Source organism: Chenopodium album, chromosome 15 (assembly GCF_948465745.1).
Source record: "Chenopodium album chromosome 15, dcCheAlbu1.1, whole genome shotgun sequence".
Taxonomy (NCBI): Eukaryota; Viridiplantae; Streptophyta; class Magnoliopsida; order Caryophyllales; family Amaranthaceae; genus Chenopodium; species Chenopodium album.
In genome coordinates this window covers 16,932,918-16,952,358 of record NC_137848.1, presented here as the reverse complement: position 1 = coordinate 16,952,358, position 19,441 = coordinate 16,932,918, and the positions used below count along the sequence as shown (strand labels likewise).

The 19,441-nt window shown below is 40.5% G+C and overlaps 2 protein-coding genes across 2 annotated transcripts; one reads left to right on the top strand and one right to left on the bottom strand.

Moving 5' to 3' along the window:
• Positions 1–1,004: 1,004 nt before the first annotated feature.
• LOC145580915 (uncharacterized) lies at positions 1,005–6,092 on the top strand. Its single transcript, XM_081637998.1, has 6 exons — positions 1,005–1,119; positions 3,882–4,397; positions 4,514–4,663; positions 4,749–5,185; positions 5,274–5,327; positions 5,451–6,092. Exons 1-6 carry the CDS (start codon positions 1,005–1,007, stop codon positions 6,090–6,092), a joined length of 1,914 nt encoding a protein of 637 aa, XP_081494124.1.
• Positions 6,093–6,445: 353 nt separating this feature from the next.
• Positions 6,446–10,640, bottom strand: LOC145582014 (F-box protein At2g27310-like). The gene is made up of 2 exons (XM_081639049.1): positions 10,440–10,640; positions 6,446–7,669 (listed from the first exon to the last, which is right to left on the bottom strand). Exon 2 carries the CDS (start codon positions 7,651–7,653, stop codon positions 6,544–6,546), a length of 1,110 nt encoding a protein of 369 aa, XP_081495175.1. The 5' UTR covers positions 7,654–7,669; positions 10,440–10,640; the 3' UTR covers positions 6,446–6,543.
• Between the last annotated feature and the right edge of the window lie 8,801 nt (positions 10,641–19,441).

Genomic DNA, 19,441 nt, shown 5'->3' with positions numbered 1-19,441 from the left:
GACAATATAAATAACTTATATTATTTAAATATTAATCCTCGATACACAATAATAACTTTGCATAATATTAAAAATAAATTTTTTCCTCTTGAAAAATCATAACAAGCGATTTCTTTTGTATTTTTTGATGCAAAATTATTTATAATTAAATCAACATCGATGTTTTCTAACATATTCGTCTCAATTGACAATTCTTAATCGTTTCCATAATATTAATTAGCCAAAATTAAAAGGCTTGAATTTCGGATATTGAATAAATATGAAACGGTGTAATTGAAAAGATTAATATTTTGGAGTAGATACTCATAGAAACCGCAAGATTAGAAGTGAAGGGTTATATTGCATTGTAATCTCCACCTAATTGACGGCTAATGTTAATTGCTAAATAAATGCAGTAATTATCTTTTTTAAATGTAGTTTTTTTTTTTTTAAATGAGTAAGAAGTACCGAGTTAAATTATACGGTATAAGTATGCAAACTGTATTTTTTTTTAAATTGGGCTCATTTCTAGCATGGGCCCTAGACGGTCGCACTCGAGGCCTACTCCTCAAGGCCAGCCCTGTCCGTAATTTATAAGTCCTGAGGTCAGATCTTTACCAGTAAACTAAGCCTTCCTTAATCTCATCGATCTTGTAAATAGTTGGTATCTAGTAATACTACAAAAGACTACTTCACAGTTTTCACACTTTTTTTAGTTTTATTTTGACAGGTCACAGTTTTTACACTTCGTATATTTGAAGTGTTCTTTTCGATCTAGACCAAAGTTGACTTGGATTAAATAATACTTCGTACATTAAAAAAAACCAAAACTGTTAGTTTAGTAGCCAGTGGTCATAAATGAGTATATATAGAAATCAGTATATTCAGTAATTAGGAGGGTTGTGAATTATCAAGGCAAAAGCATAATTAATCATCATCATTAGCAACTTAATAAAACAAAATCAGCAAATTAAATTGATCTTCACGTACTCTTCAGCCAAGTAACAAGTGAATTAAGAAAAATAATGTTGAAAACTCCACAGCCTACTCCTCCAGATTCTTTGAAGCAAGCACATGTAAGCAACGATATCATCGTTTCAATTCCGCCAATGAGTACTCCTTCAGATGATCCACCACAAAGTGAGTAAACCTGTATTTTTCTCTCTCATTCCCAATCCAACTTCTTTTGGAATATCAATAAATTTTGACTAATTTTGATTATTGTTACTTTATTTTTGGTGTTTTGTGCGATTTTACTCCCTCTGTCTCTACTTATTTGCTCAACTTTTGAGTCAAAGTTCAGCAAATTGATTATGGATTCACATTGATTTATAAGCAAAAGTATAGTACCTTGATAGATTTGGGGTGTAATGTATATATGATCAGAATATTGATTTATTTTGGTATTTCTTAGCAATAAACTATCTCAATTTATATTGATTTATTTTGGTATTTCTTAGCAATACACAATTTTCAAACAATCTTACTAGTTTTTTGGGAAAATACTCGTGATTAACATAATTTGTCAATCATAGAGGTGATGGTGTCTTTTCATTCATTAAGTCAAGGACAGTAATGTCATTGCACATGTGCTGACATGTTCATATTGCCAGCTATGCAATATTGTGTTAGTTGAGGTTTGATGGCGTTAACAACAAAGTTAGGGTCAAAGCCCCAAATCCCCACCCTCCTCCTCTCTCCTATCTCTCAAAGTCCAAACTCTCAACAATGGCGGGTGTGTAGTAGCTCCGGCAATGAAGGGTGTAGCAGTGACAATGAAACTAAAAAAAGTGTTGGGCGACAAATAGCTATGATTCCGGCAACGGGCGGTGGTGGTGGTGTCTGTACTTAAACAATCTCACATTCGCCAACGTCGGCAAGAATTATGTCCAAACAAAGTTCCCAAGGTTAGTAAATTATTCAAGGAAAAATGGTCACCCTTACCCTTTAGGGTTGATTAAGCCTGGCCTTAATTTCACCTTTTCTTCCTATGGTTTTCGTTTGATTCGGCGGTGAGCCGGTGAAGCCGCTGAAAATGGTGGTGTCGATGGTCGGTTTATTGGATGAAGCTTGGACATGATGAAGATGGTGGTGGTAGCTTCAATGGAGGAAGTAGCTTGAACACTACTATTGTTACCGTTAGTAAACGGAGTTAGGATAGACTTGCGTTCTTGGTGATTAAGCGGCTGACGAAGCACAAGTATGAGCTAGATAGTATGAGTAAGCACTAGATTGACAAAATATGTTAATCACGAAGATCAACTGAGCAAGCCCCAGTTTTTTTTCACTCTCTAACTTTATCTTGCACTTCCATGCAACTTTTTTTTTTTAAATAGTAAAAATGTTACTCTAACTTTGATTGTTTTAATCTTTACACTTTAATTATTTTTATATCACAAAAAAAAATGTAAATATTAAAAAATAATTGAGGGAGTAACATAATTGTGATTTATGAAACAAAGATGGTAATAAAGTTGATATATTGAAGATTCATAACAATATGACTCTAATAAGATCTAATTTAATGATTTTGTTTTCTTATAAATACATTATTATACATTGTCAGAATTCGTAAACTTTTAACCTTATGAATAGGAAATTGGTAGAACTATGTAATTTTCAGGAAAACCGACGTAGTATATTTTAAAACGCTGATCATGATATATGGTGCATATTATTGCTTTCAATTTTTCTATAACATCTCTCCTCGTACCGTTGTTACAAGTCTTGCAACTGATCTAAATTCTCTTATTCCCTTCATTCCTCTTTATTGTCTCGTTTGGAATTTTATTATAAGTGGTTTTTAACTCTATTGAAATATGTAGATAGAACAAAGTTACCTGGGATCTTGTTTGATTTGGAGAAAGTCGTAATACATCACAGTTAGACACAAACAAATACATAACAATAGCAATTTTGTAAATAATGACATTCTGAGAGTACTACTGAAAGGTAATATGGAACCATTGAACATTCTTAATAGTATTATATATGCTTTCATTAGTATAAAAGACACTCTTAGCAGTACTTAAAAAAACATCTCAGTAGTACTATTAGGGTCTCCATTAGTATAAAAGGTTGTTATGCAATTTTGCTTGTGTTTAACGTTGATGTATTAGGACTTCCTCATTTGATTTGTATCCATGTGTTGCAATTTTAAATATAAAGTTTTATAATTTTATAATTATATACGGAGTACTTCCTTTGTTTCTCAATATTTGTATCATATTAGCTTTTTACACTAGTTTTGAGTACTAACTAAAAAACTGAATTTTTAGGGGTTTTTTTTGGCCGGAATCTGGTCAAAGGACCCTCGCCATAACCCAAATCTGATTAAAGGACCTTTTGTGATCTTTGCAACAAAAAGACCTACATATAGGACCTTTTTCACAAATTTTCCTATCAATTTTTTTTAGTTGACACTTATTCCTTTTTAGGAAATTTGTTTTTAGTTAACACATTTCCTTTCTGGATAAGTTTTATATTTTGCATTTACTGGTGTACCCCACTTGCTTTATCTTTCTTTCTTATTCTCTCTTCTCTTCTTAATATGTGTGCCTAAATTAAACGCGTCAACTAAATAGAAACGGATCAGGTTTGGATTGGGTCACTGTCATATATTTGGGTTATGATAAACTAGGTGCATCACTAACATCAGTACATGTACCTTATTTTCAATTTAGCCGGAAAGAACTCTATGAATGGAATTTTCATCTTGAATATCTATTGCATGAGGAAAATTTGTTATTTTACTCTTGAGTTTTGGAAGTTGAAGTGAGTGATACACTGAGTAAACATTTCGAGCTACAAACGAGTTACGCAATTATTTTCTGGAACTGCAATAATGCAATATAGGATTTGTAACTATGTACACTGACATTAACACTTTCTGCTCTTGCTAGGCCAAAAAGAGGAGGAAAAAATAACAAAACAAGATTTGTTGAACTATGTAGTGCCTCTCTATCAAGCTGCTCTGGATGGTGACTGGGACAAGGCGGAAATCGTTTTCAAAGTAGATAACAAATGGATGACTGCCAAAATTACAAAACATGGAGACACAGTCCTTCACATTGCAGCAGCAGCCATGCACCTTGATTTTGTCAAAAAACTGGCAAGTCGTATGCATAAAAACAATGTTCCTCTAGATTCAAAAAACGTACATGGCAATACCGCCTTTTGCAATGCTGCATCGTCTGGAAATGTTGAGATTGCACAAGTGATGGTGGGATTTGATAAAGAGCTACCAAATATAAGAAGTTCTGGAGCAAAAAAATTGATCCCTCTTCATATGGCAATTCTTTTAGGAAAAAGAGATATGGTGAATTACCTTAACAATGACAGTGTAACAGATCCCAAAAAGTTGACAGATGAGGATCGCATTGAGCTGCTTACCAGTGCCATAGAGGCTGGTTTGTATGGTATACGAATATGACCATTATTTAGATTCTCTTTGCATCTTTCTCACTACTTAGTAGATAGATGGCACATATTGGTATGTGTATTACTTGCTGAAATGAGTTCATTTTATGAGTAGATATCGCACTTGATTTCATACAGAAGTATCCATGTTTAGCACTCCAGAGGAATTCAAAGGATGAGACTGTGCTGCACACCCTTGCTGCTCAAAGGCCTCTAAAGAACAGCAGTTGCAAGCAGAACATATGGGGTAAACTTCTGAGACAATGTCTGTTGTTTTCCTCTTTTTACCTGGTAGGTTGATCAATCACCAATCCTCCTGTTCAATTTTTCATTCATGTCATTTGTTTCAGGCAAGAACACGCGCAACAAAGAAAATGAGCAGGACCTCAAAAATAATGCACTTGAAGTGACTCGGATAGCCTGGCAGGAAGTCGTTGAAAAAGAAGATATCTCAGAACATATTAATACACCATGGCGACTATTGTTTGTGGCGGCCAAAAGGGGGAATGTTGATTTCCTAAGAACACTAATTTATATATATCCTGATATAATATGGAAAGTGGATGAGAAAGGAAGAAGTATATTTCATATTGCTGTTCAATATCGACATGAGGAGATCTTCAAGCTCATACACGAGTTTGGAACTATAAAAGATCTCATTGCTACATACATGGATGATCATGGAAATAACATGCTGCATTTAGCTGCTAAGTTGCCACCTCCCGATAGACTCAACTGCATCTCAGGGGCGGCTTTACAAATGCAACGAGAGCTACTATGGTTTGAGGTTATTGCTCTTATTACACACTTTTCCTTTGCATTTAAATTAATTTCAACATGTTCTGGCTAATCTTAACATCACCAATGTCTGATAGGCTGTCAGGAAAGTTGTCCAACCCCAATATGCACTGGCTAACAATCATGCAAACCTCCAAAATGATGAGGATAGGAGCAAATCCCTTAAGTCCGTCCAAAACGATAAGAAAAATTCGGAATATAGAAATCAGAAGGATGATATTATATATGAAGATGATGATATAAGTGATTTCGGAATGACACCCCAAGCTTTATTTACTAAACAGCATGAGGACCTTCGGTCACGTGGAGAAGCATGGATGAAGAAAACAGCAGAATCATGTACTCTGGTGGCAACACTCATTACAACGGTAATTTTTACAGCGGCTTTCACCTTACCCGGTGGTAATGATCAAAATAATGGATCTCCAATCTTGTTAAATCAAGTATGTTTCAAGATCTTTGCAATATTCAACGCAGTTGCATTGTTTGCTTCCTCTACTTCCATCTTCATTTTTCTGTCAATCCTGACATCGCGATATGCAGAAAAAGACTTTCTTGTGGTACTGCCTCGAAAACTCATGGCTGGCCTAACATCTTTATTTTTCTCCATAGTATTTATGATGGCTGCTTTCACTGCTACATTCTTCATCACCTTTCTACGCAATCCGATATGGATTCCAGCACCTATACCTGTACTAGCAGCTATCCCAGTTGTGCTATTTCTTTACCAGCAATCTTCTCTTTTGTGGGATATACATAGTTCAAAAAATAAATCATGGACTTTGATTCAGCCAAGTGACAAACGAACGCTTTTCTGGAGTAGTAAAAGCCCGAAAATAATGAGCAACAAGAAGGAGAAAACAAGTTATAGAAGAATGCATAATAAGTTGGAGTAGATTCATGACGATGCATATTTGTCCGATATTCCATTTTTCTTTAGAATTGTTGAATATTTCAATTTCATTATCAATAAGAAACTGACTATTCATTTATTGTACTTTTTAGAAAAAATTCTCTTGCTTCTAACACTAGCACTTGGCTGGTCCAGTAAAGACGCCCAAAGGCCAAAGTGCAGCGCACGTCCAACAGACATCTAGATGGCTAGGTGTACCTAGAAAAACAGGTACACCCAGGACATAGTTATTAGAATTTGAAGAACATACTAGAATCTGGATAGTTGATACTATCAGGCAAGGACAGAGGAAAAAAACACAGTTGCTCAAGATAAAGCGATTGGTTCAATTATTTATTTTTCAGAAATAGTTAAGGATTATATAATTCAGTACCATTCCTAATATAACAGTACTTACACAAAGGGGTAGCTAACTAACTACTTTACAGACGATTTCACAGGATGCAAAACCAGAACGTAACAACTGCTACAACGCCACTTAAGATGCACATCTTATCAATTCGACTTTCATTTCGCATCTTCTCCTCCTTTATTTCACTTCGAACTCGAGAATACAAATTACAAGACTCGAGAACTTCACTATAGTTCCTGCTCTTCCTGCAGCTCAATGCCTTTTTCAGCACCATCAGACTGTTTCTTCCGTTAACATGAAAACCTTCCATGTCTTCCAACTGCATGCTCACTTGGGTCAGCTCAAGGTTTACACAACCACTAGCAGTATCATTAACCATTCTAAATTTCACTACAAGGATGCATTCTACAGCTTGACAGGGGAGGATATCTTCAGCTGGGAGAACAGACCCAAATCGTACTAGGAAATCCTTATCACTAGGCCAATGCCTCTGAACTCCTAGTGGGATAAAACTCGATACATTGGCCGCTTGCTTAACCTTTGTATTTACAATGATCCAACTAAGTCTTAACCTATCTTGGAGCTCCATCCAGAGCTTTCCTTCTTTTCTTTCATTATCTACAGATTCAATTAAGGGCAAACCATCTTCCCCTGTAATAATAACTTTCCCCATGTTGTCATTGACGTCTGAATTGCCAAGGTCAATGTGGAATGGTGCGTTATAGAACCAACGGCCAAGAGCATCTGATTCGGAAATACCCCAAAGGACTTTTGAGAAAATTGGCTTGTCCTTGTATCTTATATCAACAAGTGAAACAAAGTCAGATGGTGTGAGGCTCTCATATTCTTCAAAATCTTCATAATAGTCTGCTTCCGGCCATTCTACAGGGTATTCCAGAAAGGAATCTAATGGAACCAAAGCTAAGTCTTTATTAACAATGAGAGGGTAAGAGTCTGCATAGAACTTTCTAAACCCACCCAAAGATCTAATCAGGGTCCTCACATCATCCCGCTTAATAGAAGGCCACAGGGAATTGCAAACATTTTCCCATATTCTCTCCTCTTTTGAGATAGAGGAGAATGATGCACAGGTGCAGGCTGCAGTAGCTAAAGTTGCCCCATCGAGGCGTCTTAATATATCATAAAAAATGTCACTGCTTAGCGGACATATGCTTTCTGCTTGAACTGACATTTTAATGTCCTGCCATCTATAATTTTGACCAGATAAACAAACAACAAACACAAAATGAGAAAAGGATTGACTGGCTATTACTGTATTGCATAATAAGTCTTCAAAAACTATATACAACCATATAACAATGAAAAATATAGATTACCTTCAGGTAGCATAAGAACACATAAACAGAATCATGATTCACCAATAGTTAATGACCAATATATAATTTATAAGGTTTTTAACTGAAGAGAATCCTCTGTTTCGATCACTTGTGGTTATTTACTTATCAGTTGCCAGAATTAGAAACAGAGTGAAAATGAAGGGTCCTTGAAACAATGCAAACCAGACAAGCAAAGCACCACAAATACTGCAATTTCTATTTATATCATCGTCCATTACATTAAAGTAACTTCTTACAATATTGATCAGCATAACATCATTAATAAGCAACCAATACATCCTAGCATGCCAACTGAATGATTCCACTGTGTTTTGGCAGTTTTTACACCACAATAGTGCAAAATACAAACATGTATAGCTTGCTAGCAGAGAGTGTTTTGTTGGAAGAATTACTTAATCTGAGCAATACACATACAAGCCAAAGTACATTAAAGTATTAAACTGAAGTCTGAAGAATGAACTGATTGTTTGAAACCCCCTAAGGTGATCCCTTTAATTAGATCATAGTGCAAAATACAACCATGTATACCTTGCTAGCTATCGTGTATGTTTTTCATTGATACGAAGTATTTTTTCCAAACAAGTTAAGCACCTTATCCACAGCTCTGCATCTAAAATTTTCTAAAAGTCAGTTCATGCCTCACCAGTTTTTTGGATGTTATGTGTGGAGGGAGGGAGAGCCCCATAGTACACTCTTGTGATGAAAATAGAGAATTAAAGAAGATACAAATATACGCCACTCTTATAATGAACGATAATTATTGACCCATAAAAGGCACACCAATCTACTTATGTACTCCCTCCGTCCCTTAATTAGATTCCTAATTCTCTATATTATGTGAGGAATAAATGCTAGAAGTAGGACTCTAATTAAAGGACGGAGGGAGTACTTGAATAATTGATTAAAATCAAATAACGCTAGATAGCATATTGCATGACATATATGAATCAAGCAATTTAGTACTAATATCACTATTTTATTGGTGACCAAAAACCAATACTAGCATTTTGCTAGTTACATTACAAAAACAACCATGAACACCCAATTAGAGGGAGAAACTATATCTGCAAAGGCTTAATAATTACTTCGTATTACTTTCAGATGGGAATGCAAATTATCTTTCACACCCAGCAAAATATAAATTCTATCAACTTGTTCTGCTCTATAATAATAGGCACATGAGCTAGAACTTGAATGCAGCATCAAATAATACTAGGTATGTCTGTATACTACAATTATGAGAATCCTACAAACTCTTCCCTCCATGTTACCCCTCAACCAAGAGATTTCCACCATCAGTTAAGAAAAAAACGAGGTGAGATAAAGTCAGTCTTTTGGTAATTTTTTTCCATACATCTGTGAAATTTGAAAATTTATAAAGCAAGGCTCAATATATGTGGGTGATTAAGTTTAAGGCCAGAATTCAAATACAAAGACTAGAGGTTAAAGGCGCACTTGAAAATCTTTTTACCAAAGCAACTTAGACTTCTTATATCCTCGTCAAGAAAAGAGAAGGAAAGAGTCAGCTGAGATAGTATAAGTACACTTGATTCCTCTTAAAACAAGAGATAAATTTCTAGTGCAAATGGCATCTTCTGAAAGGTGTTGAATTCCTCTTTTAAGTCATTACCCTCCTCCCTCAAGTAATGCAAAACATAACAACAGTCCGATAAATGCTTGTTTTCTAATAGAAAGACAAGTGGAGTAAAATGCAAACACAATTTCAGATGATGCCAATTGTGGCCCAAATCGGGAAAGAAAGAATGAAATTATGAAATCGCATAACAGGCTTTCAAAAGAACTTTGTAGTCTAGAGCCTACAACCCAATAATTTATACAAAGTCAAAAAGCTGCCTAACACAAACAGGCAAACAGACATGAGCAACACAAGGCATAAATAACCCGAAAAAAATTGTGTTTCGACTTACAAGCCTTAATGTGTCTGAAATTTATCAGACATTTCAAACAGCTATGTTAACATGGGTATGATTCTTGAAAATAAGTTCAACACCTTAAGAGAACCTAAGAAATTGACCCTCTTTTACACAACATCAATCCTATATGAATCATGTCATAACCAAGGCAAGAATTACAATTCTAACTTACTAAAAATGGATACTAGAGGCAATCATCACCTTAACCCAGGATATTTTGACTTATTTATCCAATAATTTCACAACTTATCCAAAATTTATGTTCATAAATACTTAACTACAAGTGGGTAACTTTGAAATTACCTACATTTTCTCAAATTTCATCCATGAACCTAAATTGGCATCTATTCTCCGACAAACATACGTAGTAACAGCTAATGTAGAACTCAAAAGGTAGAACAAAAAAACATTACATCATCTTTACAAAGACCGAAAACGGTTGAACGACCATGTGAGATAAATTATTGGTTCATGCAACCGACCCCGTCTAATTTGTTATTGAAAACGCATAAAAAAACATGAAGCAAATACTTCAATTTTTAAAGAGCATATTCATGTACGAAACATCCAGCTAATAAAAATGTCAAATTCCCATATTACAAAACTCAAAAATCAGAATAAGTATAGCAGAACAAAATATATTATCAAAGATGATAAATTTGGAGAAAAAAGAAGAGCAAACACACCTATAATTGGCAGAAATTCTGAAATAATTCGTGAGGTATAATTGGAAAATGTGCCCAAGTTAACAATCACGAAGAACCCTTCAAATTATAGCCAGAAAAATGAGGTTTAAATGAGTTCCTTCAGAAAATTCAAAATGTGGGGTGGATTTGGATTGATATCACCAGTATTGTAGTTAGGTATTTTGTTCTGTGATATTTATATTTTCTGGTTCAAAAAATAATTAATGAAGGACATAATGGAATAAACAAGTGCAAATGTGCAATGAGATATAGAGAGTGATTGATTATAGAAATGTGGTTTGGTGGAAGTCAATTCAACACTATAATTATCAATGTGGTATTTGACGTATAAGCAACTTAGATTATTATATAGATTTTTTTGGATTTGGCACTATGTTTAGGTAGTAAGTAATGGCCATTAATAATAGAGCCGACACATAAACAAAATACAAACTAGAAGGTTATATAGTTGTACACTTGTACTCTTTCAAATCAAGTGATATTTTTGGAGGGATTCGGGTTTATCTTCTGTTTCGGGTAAAAACAATGGGACCTTGCCGAAGGTCCAGTGAAGTGGTGAAGACTAGACTTGATCCGAGGGATGATGGACCGAGGGTTTCCTGCACAGCAAACACACGTAAACTAGCCTCGGGGGTGTTGCCGAGGAAGGCCCCTCCGATGCTAAAGTTAGTACAATGTGTAGAGAGAGAAAGCTATGCAAGAGAATTAATTGCTTGAGGCTTTGTTGTGTCGTTTACAAATGTAATATTGAAGGCTTTTATACCTTGGCATATATGGGAGAAGTGGGCTTGGGCCCAATTGACATGCCTTGTGGACTGATCTTGACTTTAGCATTATTTGGAGAGTTGAACCTTGACCTTGGGCTTTTAATTGGATCATTTAATGACTTGGCTCAATTGGACTAAATTGGACCCAAACAACTTGCCCCCCCAGACCCGATTTGGAGGAATGACGGGTCGGGTTTAATTAACCAGAAAAAAGGAGGGAAGTAAATGATTTAATTAATCCAAAAAGATTTAAATTTAAACCGCCATTAGTGAGATAACGGATGTTGGGTGGATAATTTGTGGAAGTTGGACGGATAATGGGTAGTTAATCATTGGGACGTGTGTTTAACGGTTACTTAGTGAGGTATTTAAGAAGAAATTAAAAGCGCGGCCCCTTAAATTCCATTTCTGGAGATAAAACTAAAGAGGCGCACTATCTCTCCTCACTTCTTCACAAACACGAGCCCGAATTTCTCGAGAGAACTCAAGAATCCGCATCAAAACTTCGTTGATTCCCCGAGTATTAAGCTTAGAAACTGAAATTCGTCGCTCCGAACTCATAGATCGGCAAATTCCGCTTCAAAATAAGGTAATTTCCTACGATTTTTGTTTAATTTTCTTCGAATTTGAACTCCTTCCCCCTTTTCCTTCGACTTTTTCTTCAAAAACCGACAATGGTGAGAGGAGTTAGAGGCAGGGCCCGTGCTCCAAGAAGGGCAAGGCAATTCCCCGATCCCAGGAATAGGACTGGGACCTGGAACGGACAAGAAGTGGGGTCTGACCCTGCTGAAGGAATTAGGGCGACCCCAATTTCATCGGCGCCTCCTGAAGGAACGGAGGAGCCGAGCGTCTCTGGGCAGGACGAAGCAGTTCCCGCTCAACTTTGGGATGTCCTTCCTGGATTTCAGGAGTGGCAGGACACCGAAGTAGCTTCCGCCATGATAAAGAACCGTCCCTACCATTGGTGGGTACAGCACGCCGAAGTGTATCGGTTTGCTGAACAAATAGAGCTGCACTACGGTATAATGGAAGCTGATGGGTACTGGTGTAGAATGCCCGTTGCATCTGATAGAATCCATCGTCCACCCCCGGGGTACGTGGGGGTGTACACAAGACAGCTTCAGTATGGGCTGAGGTTTCCTCTGGACACATTTGTCCGAGACTTGCTGATCCACTACAGGGTCTCCCTGTGCCAGCTAACTCCCGTCAGCATCCGAAGGGTGATGACGTACTTGTGGGTCTGCAAGTTTTTCAGATATGTGCCGAACCTCCACTGCTTCAAAAAACTTCACCGGCTAATGCCAAACATTCAAAGTGGGCACGGTAATCATGGTCCTGGGTGGTACCGAATTGAGTCTCGGCCTCAGTATTTAACCATGTGGCCGAATGATTCCTCAGATAAGGAATGGAGGGGTCAATGGATCTGGGTTAGGGAGCCCACAGATCCTGCCCATCCTTACGTCTTCAGCGCTCCCAGGTATCTATCTGAGCCTGACCCTGAAATGGGAAGCCTGGGTCCTCCCGAAGATAGAGGCCCAGATCTACACCTTAACCAGCAAAATATCTTCGGCCGAATGCTGAACCCTGGGGGTGCTGGAGGCCGAATGAAGTATATCCCGGAGACTTGGCTCCCGGATAACCACTATATTTTCCAAGAGAACATGTTAGCAGTTGTCGGCCTCAGCCGAAAGTTCAGGGATGGTAAGTTTCTTCGGCTGGGGCCGAGGCCTTTATTATTTATTCTTAGCAAGAATTTTGTTTTGTACTTTCCTGCTGAGCCGGTCCAGCATTTTTATTTTGCCGAACTGACCTTTGCTCTTTTCTTATGCTCAGAGCGGAACGAGACAAACGTCGGCATCGACTACAATCGTCTCGGCGTCAACCAAGAGAGACTTATTATCGATCGGGCCCCCGCTATCACCGATTCAAAGCACAGGGAGGTCCATCTAGATCAGAATCATCTCCAAATCGAGGCCGTTGCCCTCTATCAGAGGCAGAAGCCTTGGTGGAAGAAGAGAGATCCTTGGCTTCAACTGCTAGCTGAGGAGCTTGAAGCCGCCCGTACAGCCGAGGAGGTTGCACGGGCTATTGAAGCTTGTGAAGGAGGAGAAGGGTCCTCCAGGGCTGCTGAAGAAAAAGCGGCAGCGAGGGCGGCTGAAGAAGAGGACGAGGCTTTGTTGGAGACCTCGGTGAGTTACACAACTTCTTTGCTTTGAAATCTCTTCTTTCTTTTTTTTTTTTTTTTTTTTTTTTTTTTTTTTTTTGTACTCACACTCTTCCTGCCCCCCTTGTTTTTTGCAGTCTGAAGGGAGCAAAAGACATAGAGAAGGAAAAGCCCCTGTTCGTCCTGAAGATCAAATCCAGGAAGACTCCGAAGAATCGGATATGGATGAACAGCCCCTTCAGAAAAGGAGGAGACGGATGGCCATCATCGACCCTCATGACTTCCAAATGGGGCCGAGGCCGGCCGGCATCAGCATCAGAGAGCCCGGTGAAGGCGGCGAATTGCCGAGGGTTCCCCCACCACCACCACAATCTCCACCGAAGACCCCTTTCCCACCTCCTGAGATGGAGGTGGACCAAAAGACTCCTGATCCCAAGGGAGGGGGTCCCAGCCGAGGAAACGGTAGATGGTGCCGAAGGGCACAATGCTGAGAGTGCTGAGAAGCCCGCTGCTGAGGGTTTCTCAGCTGATATTGCTAGAGAGGTTGAGGCTTTCGTTCTCAACCCCGAAGAGGAAGCAGAGGTCATTATCATCGGCTCTGCTGAGGAGGAAGAGAAGACTGCTGAAGAAGAAGAAGTTGAACCCCAGAGGGTTCATGAAGCTCCTGAGTCTTCCTTCCCCTCCTTCCAGACGCTGCAAACTGGAGAGATGGGATTCTCGGCCTCCCGAATTCCAATTCCAGATCATATCTGGGACGTCATATGGGGCCAGAACCGAGAAGGTGCAGAAGCCTACTTCGGCAGTTTTGCTGGAATGTCCGAAGTAGACAGGGCAAGGGCCTGGTCGCTGAAGGCCACTGCTGGGATGGGTGAATCCAGCAGATCTGTCCCAGACCCTGTAAGGACGAATCAACTGCTGATGATGCAGGTAAATCCTTACTCTTGTTTCTATTTTTCTGTTTAGCTCTTCAGCTCCAAGTTATTATGTTTTTTTTTTTACTGAGTTGTGCTTCTGCTTTCAGTTTGTGCACAATCAGACTCTCACTGTAGAGCTGATAGACACCCTACAAGATAGGGTGGATGAGGCGGAGCATGCTCAGAAAGTGGCTGTTGAAGAGCTAAAGCTTGCTCAGATGAGGCAGGCAGCAGCTGAGGAAAAGCAGAGGGAAGGGGAGGAATACGAAAAGAAGGCTGCTGAAGCCCTCCAGACCTTCTGCACTGCTATGGAGAGAGAGGTTTTCCCCCCACTAATAGAAGGGGAGAACTTTCTCCGAGATCACATGGGAGTGGACGTTACCAAATTCAAGGCTGCCATCGAAAGCCGAATCAAGGATGGAGCTACTGCACAGGCTGAGGTGCAGCAGAAGTTGGAAGCTTCAGAAGCCAGTCGGATGGCTGCTGAAGAACAGCTCCAAGCCCAAAACGTCCAACTCTCAGAGGCTGCTGCTGCTGCCGAAGCTGAGAGAGCGAAGCTGAGAGAGGCTGAGGATCAGCTAAGGGTCAAAAATGACGAGCTGACTCAACTGAAGGCTGAAGCTTCAGAGGTTCAGCAAGAGCTGAACAAGCAGAAGGGTGCCTCTTCCAAGCTCGCTGAAGAGCTAAACCAATCCAAGGAAAACTTGGAGGAGGTACAAAAGAAGCTAGCAGATGCTGAAGCCCTGCTCAAGACCCGTATTTATACTCAAGAGGAGTACAAAATGGGATTTAAGAACGGGTTCAGAGTATGTCGAAGACTTTGTCTCCATGCTGAGCCGAATCTGGACTGGTCTAAGTGTGCTGAATGGGGCCAGGATCCAGAAGATCCTCATATGAAGTTCCCAACCCAAGCCGAAGCTGAGATTCTTGCAGCTGAGGAAGCTGAGGAAGAGGAAGAGAGGAGGGAAGCTCAGCAGGGTGCACAGCCTGCTTCCTCTGCTGCTGGAGCTGAAGCCAACATTGCTGATCAGTCTGATCCTCGGGCTGAAGCATAGGAACTCGGGCAGTCGTCTTCAGAATCTTGCGGTTCATCATGCGCTCAATTTTAGACTTGCCGCTTCTGAAAAGAAAATTGTTTTGCCTTGTTTTTTGCTTCAGCTTGCCTTGATGTACAAACTGCTTTATTTGTTTTTGTATTGTACTTCGGCAGCTGTATTTTTCCGCTTGTGGGCGGCTGCCGATATTTCGTTATGTCCTAGACAATTCTGAATTCTGTAGCTCATTTTCTGAGCCTTTGACTTTTATCTGATGCATTTCTCTTCAACTACTTTGCCTTATTTTGAATGCTTTGCTTTTTTCTCAAAAACTTGCTAAGTACAAAGCTTTCAGCTTGAAGAATACTGCTGAAGATAAACTTGCGCTGACAGTGCTTCCTGCCTCCATCAGTAATCTGAAGACTCTAGTCTTTGGATTACTGAATTGGATTTCCGTTTATCTTTAAAAAACGGGTATCTGAAACACAAGACCCATTGAAGGTAATGTTTCGAATAATGGCTTTCTGGGATACAAGGCTCAGTTAAGGCAATATCCCAGACTTGTCCACAGATTTAGGCCTTTGGAGAACAAGTCTTGCTGAAATTTAACCTCAGCTGAAAGACCAGAGCTCTTTGGAAGGCGAGTTCGTCAGCAGTCTGAAACCTAGTTACCCGTAGGCGAAGGTTTCAGACGAGGCTGAATAAGTATTTTATAATAGTTGCCGTTATCCTTGGTTTTCTCTCTATCTTTAAAAATGGATATCTGAAACACAGGGCCAACTGAAGGCAATGTTTCAAATAACGGCTCTCTGGGATACGAGGCTCAGCTAAGGCAATACCCCAGACTTGTCCATGGACTCATGTCTTTGGAGAACAAGTCTTGCTGAAGTTTTATCTTCAGCTGAAAGACCAGAGTTCTTTGAAAAGACGGGTTTGTCAGCAATCTGAAACCCAGTTACCCGAAGGCGAAGGTTTCAGACGAGGCTGAATAAAAACCCTTAAAGAGTAGATAGGATGAAGAAAACTTGAAAGAATAAAAAGTTGCAAAATTTTATAGAAATGGTGGCTCTGAGGCCTTTCATTAATAATTCAAAATGTACTTACAAAGATTGTTCTGCCCCGAAGGGTTTACACATGGTACTTTTTTAGTACATCAGCATTCCAGTGATTTTTCAGCTCAGTTCCGTCTAACTGACGAAGTCTGTATGTCCCTGGCTGAAGTTTATCATGAATTTCGTAAGGTCCCTCCCATGCAGCTGAGAGTTTCCCATGGATTCGGCCCTTCTGAACTGCAGCAGCATTCCGAAGGACAAGATCTCCAATTTTGAGAGGCCTTGCATGGACCCTTCGGTTGTAAAATTTGCTGATTCTCTGCTTGTAAGCAGCCATTCTGTCTCGGGCTGAGTCCCTCACTTCGTCAAGGAAATCAAGGGATTCCTTCATAAGTTGCTCGTTCTCAGCCGAGAAGTGGTGCACTCTTAAACTTTCAGAACCGATTTCCACTGGAAGAACGGCTTCGGCACCGTACACCAATTCAAAAGGTGAATAGCCCGTTGCCTCTTTTTCAGTTGTCCGAAGTGACCAGAGGGTTCCTGGAAGCTCCTCTATCCACTTGGACTTTTGGTCTTCAACCCTTTTCTTCAAGGCGTTGAGGATTTGTTTATTTGCAGCTTCGGCTTGGCCGTTACTTTGTGGATGACACACTGCTGAATATGCCAGTTTGATGCCGAACTGATCTGTGTACCGCCTTAGCGGTAGATTATCAAATTGCCTTCCATGATCAAAGACAAAAACCCTCGGAATACCAAAGCGAGTAATAATATTCTGCCAGATAAATTTCCTGACAGTTTGTTCTGTGATATTCGAGGCTGCTTCAGCCTCAATCCATTTGCTGAAATAGTCGATTCCGACTATTAACCACCTTTTTTGGTAGGGTGCATCTGGAAATGGCCCCAGAATATCCAGCCCCCATTGGGCAAATGGAAGCGGATTTAGGATCGGCTGAAGGTTTCTAGCTGGCTGATGGATGACTGGTGCGAATTTTTGACATTTCTCGCACTTCCTGACCAGCTCCTTAGCATCAGAGACCATGGTGGGCTTGTAATATCCGGCCCTCAATGCCTTGTGGGCTAGGGTCCTTCCCCCAATATGGTTCCCACAGATGCCAAGGTGAATTTCCCGAAGGATGTAATCTGCATCTGTTGGTCCCACGCATTTCAGCAATGGGGCTGAGAAGGACTTTTTTAGAAGCTCTCCTCTGAAGACGATGAACCTCGAACTAGCTCTCTTCAGCTTGGAAGCTAGAATTTTGTCTTCGGGAATTTCCCCCCGAAGCTTGAAAGCTAAGATGGGGTCCATCCAGCTGGGCTCTGGGTCGGCGCAGCACACTTCGGGTGCTTCGTCGACACTTCTTTCTCGGCGCACCTCCACGTATACAGATCTGTTCAGCTCGGTGAGAGTTGAACTGGCAAGTTTGGAGAGTGCATCGGCTTGAGCATTCTGACCCCTTGGGATCAGCTGCACTTCAAATGTTCTCAGCTTTGCAATAACTTATTTGATCTTGGCAAGATAACTTACCATGGAGGGCTCTTTGGCCTCGTAACTGCCACCAATCTGATATGCAACTAGCTGAGAGTCTGTTTTCAGACAAACATGCTCGGCTTCCAGAGAGATGCACAATTCTAGGCCTGCAATTGCTGCCTCGTACTCAGCCTCGTTGTTCGAAGCCTTGAAAGAAAATTTTAGTGCATACTCAAAGGATTTGCCTTCGGGAGAGGTTATCACTACCCCTGCCCCCGAACCATTTACGGTGGAGGATCCATCCGTAAACACGGTCCAGATTTTCTTTTCATCGTCTAACGTCTCCTGGTACGAGCATTCGGCCAGGAAGTCCGCTAGAGCTTGAGCCTTGATGGCTGCTCTCGGCTGGTAGCTGATGCTGAATTCAGTGAGCTCAAAGGCCCACTTGGCCAGCCTACCCGATTTTTCCACTTTGCCGAGAACTTTTTCCAGCGGCTGATCAGTGAAAACCACTATCTGATGGCAATCAAAATAGGGCCTCAACTTCCGAGCGGCTACCACTACTGCAAAGGCAATTTTTTCGAGTAGAGGGTAACGAGTCTCGGCATCTGTCAGAGTGTGACTGACGAAATAGATCGGTTGCTGAATTTTATTTTCTTCCCTCAGCAGCACTGCACTGATGGTGGCCGGGCTAACAGCCACGTACAGATATAAAGTTTCTCCCTCCACTGGACTAGCCAGAGTTGGGAGCTGAGCCAGATGCTCCCGAAGCTGCTTGAAGGCCCCTTTTTGCTCTTCTTCCCAAATGAGCTCCTTTGTTTTTGGAAGTTTCAGGGCTTTGAAGAAAGGTAATCCCTTGTCCGAAGCTCTTGAAATGAACCTCGAGAGGGCCGCCATTCTTCCGGTGAGCCGCTGAACGTCCCTTTTTGTTTTCGGCTCAGGAAGATCTAGAGCTGCTTTAACTTTGGAGGGATTGGCATCAATCCCCCTCTTGCTGACCATGAATCCAAGGAATTTCCCTGACTTCATTCCGAAGACACACTTCTTCGGATTCAGCTTCATTTGATGTTTTCTTAAGGTGGCAAAGGTTTCAGCCAGGTCCTTAACATGGTCCTCAGATTTCTTGCTTTTGACGATCGAATCGTCAACATAGACTTCCATGTTTCGGCCTTTTTGATCGGCAAAAACCTGATCCACCAGCCTTTGATATGTTGCCCCCGCATTCTTTAATCCGAAGGGCATCATTTTGTAATTGTATACCCCGGCGTTCGTGACGAATGCCGTCTTTGCTCGGTCGTCGGGGTACATGAAGATCTGATGATACCCCGAGAACGCGTCCATGAAACTAAGCAAGGCGTGACCGCTCGTCGAGTCGACTAGCTGATCGATTCTCGGCAAGGGATAGAAATCCTTCGGACAAGCCTTATTTAGGTCCGTGAAGTCAACGCACATTCTCCAGGTACCATTGGACTTCTGAACCATCACCACATTGGCCAGCCATTCTGGATACTGACAAGGCTCGATGAAACCTGCGTCCAGCAATTTTTTGACCTCGGCTGCGATGTCTCGGTTCTTATTTGCG